Source organism: Toxorhynchites rutilus, chromosome 2 (assembly GCF_029784135.1).
Source record: "Toxorhynchites rutilus septentrionalis strain SRP chromosome 2, ASM2978413v1, whole genome shotgun sequence".
In the NCBI taxonomy this organism is placed as follows: Eukaryota; Metazoa; Arthropoda; class Insecta; order Diptera; family Culicidae; genus Toxorhynchites; species Toxorhynchites rutilus.
Genome location: NC_073745.1, coordinates 88116295 through 88123203, shown reverse-complemented (window position 1 = coordinate 88123203; position 6909 = coordinate 88116295). Strand labels below are relative to the sequence as shown.

General features: G+C 38.5%; 1 protein-coding gene across 1 annotated transcript; it reads left to right on the top strand.

Annotated features, from left to right (window-relative positions):
• Positions 1 to 2112: 2112 nt before the first annotated feature.
• Positions 2113 to 3351, top strand: LOC129765905 (uncharacterized). Its single transcript, XM_055766351.1, has one exon. The coding sequence runs from the start codon at positions 2113 to 2115 to the stop codon at positions 3349 to 3351; it is 1239 nt and encodes a 412-aa protein (XP_055622326.1).
• Positions 3352 to 6909: the final 3558 nt, after the last annotated feature.

Below are 6909 nucleotides of genomic sequence, written 5' to 3'. Positions count from 1 at the left end.
CATGGACTTTTGATGTTAGCTTCGTATTTTTATTTCTCTTGCCGGGGAAACAACAGCATGAGGGGCCCACGTGAAATTGGCACTCACCAGGGACATGTGCCAATAACGGCGAAATTGAAAACCACCTCAACGCACCACGGTTTCTGCTTCTAGGGAGGAGCGGCTCAGTTAGCCGGTTAACAGGGTTGTTAATAGCGTAACTATTATAGGGGTTGCGTCGGTTGCGGCGTGCGTCGAGCCACGATGGATGAAGTGAAATATCAAATTACAGCCTAACAGCTGCGTGCGAGTCCAATACCAACCAGTCAGTGCGTCTATCGGATGTACCCGGCTGGCGGTGCTGGATATTAGCGATTACGGGTTGACTGACAGGCCGTGTGTTAAGGCATTGGCAGAGGGGCATGGAAGTCAATTTGTATTGAGCCGCCGCCGTAAAGTCATCATTGCGTTGCGTTGATTGAGCTCTCGTTATTACCAATTATTCGAAATGAATTTCCACAGAAACCTCATTTGTTTTTTAGCGTTATTGATAAATTCGATCTGCCAACGTTTGGATTGCCTATTTCCCTGTTTACAGTATGAACATTTGGTGGTTTCGAATTATTTTGATTTTCATTTCTAATTAGTATACCCAATTATTTCACCGGAATATATTTGAGAAATGTTTGTCAGTATCACATACATAAGGTTTCGTCCTTTGTATGAGCATTATTAGATTAAATTTTTCAGTATAATGAAAAAAAATTGCGTCACACTCTCCAATTTGAATGAAATTTTTTATGTATCTTCGGCGAATACTGTCCATTGATTGCAGTGGAATAGTATAGGGGAAAAAGTTGCAACGAATTTAATGGAATTTATATTTAAAAAAATACTGTTACGTAAAATGTTCTTCCATTAATCAAAAATGATATAAAAATGTTTCTAGAAGAAAAAAAAAAGTTTCTGGAGAGTAAATTTCAAAGTATGTTATTTTTATGCGGATTATCGCATAGTGCACTTCCATGCTAATTTAGTCGAAACACAACCGACAACCGATGTTTTCCGATTTCCGATTCCGATTAGCGGATATCCGAAATTACAAATTTCATTATCATATGGTCAATTTGAATTGCGGCTATTTTTATCTAGAAAGCAGTATTCAACACAATGATTAATTTTTTTAAAGCATGGCTCATTCAAATACGATGTTCGGCTGAGTTTCTTTAGGATTTCGGGTGGAAGTATCAGACATAAGTGTACTAAATAGCATATTATTCAATGAAAACGAGTTTGAAACCAATATAAGCAAAAATTTAGAAAAAAAACAATAACTCTGTAATGGGTAACACGTTGAGCCCCGAATTTTTCCTGTTGCGCTTTCCATTCAGCCCGCATCGAGAGCGTTTGCACAATATCAATGCCGGTCCCAGCTCATAAAAGTACTTATTGTATGAATAGAAAATAGTCAGCAATACGCAAATTCAGCTGTATTTCAGGGAATACAGGGAATGAGTAAGTGCAATGGTTTTGATGTCTGAGGATAGTGTGTTTTAAATGATAAATGATAGTAAATAACACTACATAATAATAAACCATAATTTTAATAACATGATTTCGAGTAGCTGGCCCGGAGACGCTGCGGAATCATACTTCTGTATATATGGTCGAATCTAAATTATGACAGAGTTATTGAACTTTTTTCGTTTTCTTGTTTTGGGCTCCAATTGCCTTAAAGTGGTACTAATTCAAAAAGTATCTTACTTAGAACGATTCTGTTGCTTCAATTTGAACGATAAGACAATTTGGTACTGAATACAGTTGTAAACCACTTTAGAAACAAAATTCTGTGAAAATGTTCTTCCAAAAATTCATAATTGGATGCCACTCATATCGTTTTTATTTTTGCTGCGATAATTTCGAATACTTGCCGATGTGCCTTGATTCTTCAAAACCACAATTTTAACTCCAAAAATTCCGGATCGGCTTCCTGACACCCTGTATATTATTTATTGTTTCTCAAGAACGGTTAGCTTTGGGATAATGTGCTTCATATAGTTTGTAATATATAATAGCGTGTAGAATCGATTTTATTACAATTTCGCGAAGCATAAAAATTTCATAAATTTTAAAATGTTCACTCCACTTGCTAACCGAACTTGGCTGCGACCCGATATTGCGAATACTGAGCTGGCGTCCGATTATACGATTTTCCGTTGCGATCGTAGTGAAAGATCAAGTTCTTTACGACGTGGAGGTGGAGTTCTAATCGCAGTTAGGTCTTCCTTTCGTTGCAATTCTGTATCGTTCAGTAACTACACTCAATTGGAGAAAGTCGTCGCTTCCGTCAATCACCCTGACCTTACTATTTACATCTGTGGAATCTACATTCGGCCCAACTCTCATCCCGATGTATACACCATGCATTCTAACGCCGTATGTGACATCAGCGACCGCGCATTGGACACTGACTCCATTGTCGTAGTCGGCGACTATAATCTCCCATACTTATCATGGACGTTCGACGAGGACATAAACAGTTATTTGCCTAGTAACGCCTCCACGGAAGCCGAACTTGTGTTCACGGAAACAATGGCTGCATCTGGACTCCATCAAATCAACACGCTTCGCAACTCGAACAATAGGATTCTCGACTTAGCATTTGTTAACGATAGTTGCAATGCCGAAATCAACGAGCCACCCATTCCTCTTTTGAAACTTGACGCTCATCATAAACATTTTGTTCTCCATATTCAACTCGTCGTGTGTTCTCAGCAAGTTCCTGATGATTCTTGTGACGAAATCATTGGCGCAGAGTCAACAAACTGCGCAACGGCAGTATTCTATGAAAAAGTTTACGAGATCCTTCGCGATAACGTTCCTCGCAAACGAAGATGTCAAGCACCCAGTTTTAAGCACTCATGGTGGACGTCGGAGTTGCGACGTCTCCGTAACAGCGTCCGCAAAGCCCGAAAAGTTTACTTTCGAGAAAAACCCAGGGACGCGAAAGAAAAGCTTAAGCATCTTGAAGCGTGCTATAGTGAGTGTCGAATAGCAGCTTTTCGCTCTTATACAGATCGAATTGAACCGAATTTGAAACAGAATCCGAAAAGCTTCTGGTCGTATGTGAAAAGTCGTAAAAGCGGATCGCATATTCCGGAGAATGTATCGTATGGTGACTTAACAGCTACCATACCTGAAAAAGCGGCTAATCTGTTCACAAATTTCTTCCGAAGCGTGCACAGTGATGACCCACCAGCATTCTCTGCAACAGAGTTTGACAACATTTCGCCGCTAAACGTAAGTTTGCCACCGTTAACCATCACTCCGAATGATGTTCTTTTAGCCCTGAAGAAACTTGGAAAAGACTGAAAACATTCTAAATATTTGTATTGACCTGGATTAATATTGGATAATTATTATTAGAAACTTCAATTGTCCAACATATTGTTTGAACATTATATTTGAATTAGAATTAGAATTTGGCTTTAATCCTTACAACTAAGTACCTGAGTATAACCATTTTCGGAATATTGTAAATTTGATTTTAATGGAAAAAAACACACTTTCAAAGGTCAGTCTTAATTCTCTATCTACCTTGATATATTGCTCTAATGTAACATAATTTTTTACAACTACTACTCATCGCATCGGGTCATACTATACGGCTATTTAAAGACGACAATCTGTGCTACAAGTGTCGTTTTGACAGTGTTGTGATTGTCCTTTTCAGTCTCAAGTTATAGCGCGTCAAAGATGGAGTCCACCAAGCAAGAAATTCGCCATATTTTACGTTTTTACTACCTGCGAGGTGAAACTGCAACGAAGGCGAAAATTCATGTAGTTTATGGACCCGATACCGTAACGATTCGAACAGCACAGCGTTGGTTTGATCGATTTCGTTCTGGTGTAGTGGCTGTCGAAAATACACCCCGTGCTGGTAGGCCAATCGTCGCGGAAACCGATAAAATCGGTTTGTGAGCACTCGCTCCATTGGCCAGGAACTGGGTATAAACTTTGGAACCATTTGCAGAAGATTGGATTCCAAAAAAAGCTGAATGTATGGGTGCCACACGAGTTGACACAAAAAAATCTTTTAGACCGAATCAACGCCTGCGATGCACTGCTGAAACGGAACGAACTCGACCCATTTTTGAAGAAGATGGTGACTGGTGATGAAAAGTGGATCACGTACGACAACCTAAAGCGAAAAAATCGTGGTCGAAGCGCGGTGAGCCGGCCCAAACCATCGCCAAGCCCGGATTGACGGCCAGGAAGGTTTTGCTGTGCGTTTGGTGGGATTGGAAGGGAATCATCCACTATGAGCTGCTCAACTATGACCAGACCCTCAACTCGGTTCTCTACTGTGAGCAGCTTGACCGTTTGAAGCAGGTGATTGACCAGAAGCGGCCAGAAATGATCAATAGGAATGGTGTTGTTTTCCACCAGGACAACGCTCGGCCTCACACATCTTTGATGACCCGCCAGAAGCTACGGGAGCTCGGATGGGATGTCCTATTGCACCCACCGTATAGTCCGGACTTGGCTCCAAGTGATTATCATCTCTACCAGTCCATGCAAAACGCTCTTGGTGATACTAAGTTGGCCTCAAAAGAGGCTTGCGAAAACTGGCTGTCTGCAAATATGGTGGGGGGGGGGTTTATAAGGGGGAGGATAATGAAGTTTCCTTCTAAATGGCAACAAGTTTGCGAACAAAACGGCGCATATTTGGCTTAAATTGGATAATTTTAAGTATGTTAAATAAAGCGTCAAACTTCGATCAGAAATACGACATTTCTTTTTCCCCAACCCAATCGGTTCTGAGCGAAGTTCCGAAGAATTGAGTAGAGATTAGAGAAAAATATTAAACAAAAAATATCAAATATTCAATCATCTAAGCGTCTTCCAAGGACAACGATCTTCCGGAAAACTCAAAAGGGTGCAACATTCAGCTGTTGAACGCCAGCATTGCGGGAATCAGTATTTGACTATTATTCAATGGATAAATCAACAATATCAGCAATATCAGCAGTTATTTAACTTTCTACCGCATGAAGAAGCCAAAGTGGTAAAAACATTTATTCCAAAAGCTGAGCAATGAGAAGATATTATTCATCGACCTAAAACTAAATTTAAAGCTGCAGAAGACTGCAGATAGAGAAGATTACTGGTTAATTTAAATTTGGCTTCTCTACAAATTCGATTCAAATTTAAGAAACTAAGTGATGTTTTTCTTCTACCACGATGACTCGCCAGGATAAATGAATTACTTGACAACACAAATACTAGAATGTTAACATATCTTAGAGGAGCGGTCAATCGGATCAACGAAATTAGTTGGCATAAAGATGTGTACAGTATAAGTATTTTCATCAATCAAATTGTGAATAACCTAACGATTTATATCTTTATTATGTTCTGGTTTGTACAATTATTGGAAACATTAATTAATTGACCAATACGAACCCTCCCAGATTACTTCAAAAGGTATTTTTACTACATTAGGGTGGCAGCAAAAATGGTCATGTCAAATTTCAGAAACCGACCATGTACATGACTTGTGCAAAGTTTCAGCTCAATCGAACATGTTTAGGGGTGCCTCAAAGCGCTCAAAATTTTGATTTTTTGATCCTCGAAAATCTTTCAAGGAGGAAGTAAAGAAAATTTGGAAAATCGAATTTTTTTTCGATGCCAAATGACTTGAAAATGCATGAAACGTCGAGATCTGATGTCATCTCGAAAAAAAACTTTTGTCGGAAAATCGACCTTTTGGAATTTAGCCGTAGAGGCAATGAAGGTATGAAAAAACAAAATTATCGAATTTGAAGAACCGACCAGGTACATTTTGTTTATTGACCCAAAAAAATTACCTGTGCAAAATTTCAGCTCAATCGGACATGATTTAGGGGTGCCTCAAAATGCTCAAAGTTTTAATTTTTTGATCCTCGAAAATCTTCCAAGGGGGGGAAAATTTAGAAAATCGATTTTTTTTTCGATGGAAAATGGCTTTAAAATGCATAAAACGTCGAGATCTGGTGTTATCTCGAAAAAAAATTTTGCCCGAAAATCGACTTTTTGGGACTTTCTGAGTCTGAGTGGCCAAAAAATCAAAACTTTGAGTGCTTTGAGGCACCCCTAAATCATGTCTGATTGACCTGAAAATTTGCACAGGTAATTTTTTTGGGCCAATAAACAAAATGTACGTGATCGGTTCCTTAAATTCGATAATTATTTTTATACAAAATATTGAAACAAAATTTATACAAAAATTCAATACAAAATCAAAAGAATTGGGCTCGAAGATTATCATCTTAGTTTGTGAGAGGTAGCTCGAGAATTAAATATCTTTCACGAGACCGTTCGTCATATTCTGGTTGATGTTTTGCGCATGAGAGAAGTCGCAGCACGACTAGTGCCAAAAGAGCTTAATTCCCTTCAAAATTTTCATCGCTATCAAATGTAACTGAAGACATGCTTGGGCGATCAAATTCTGATCCCACGTTCATTCAACGCATAATTACTGGCAAAGAGACATGGGTGTATGAGTATGACGTGTGAATAAGTCTAATTACCGTTTCATGGGACCCGTCTTGACAGCATTAAATACATAAAAGTTAATTCGCTGCGTGGACTGAAGACAATTCATGAATACAGCTATAAAAAGTATTTCTATGACTGGATTGTTCGTCGGAAAAAGTGTATTGGTTATTGTGATGCCGATAATATAAACTTATATGATAAATAAGACATTTACTTAAAAAAACTCAAATTCCCAGAATATATCTGGCAGGTAAAACAAGTTTGGATAATGTATATGCTTATCAAGCATATCTCATTTCAAATTCAGTTTATGTTCGTAAATATGTAACTTATAACATTTTCGTAGCATTTTAAATTCTACCAATAAATGAAACATGGATGAACGGATAA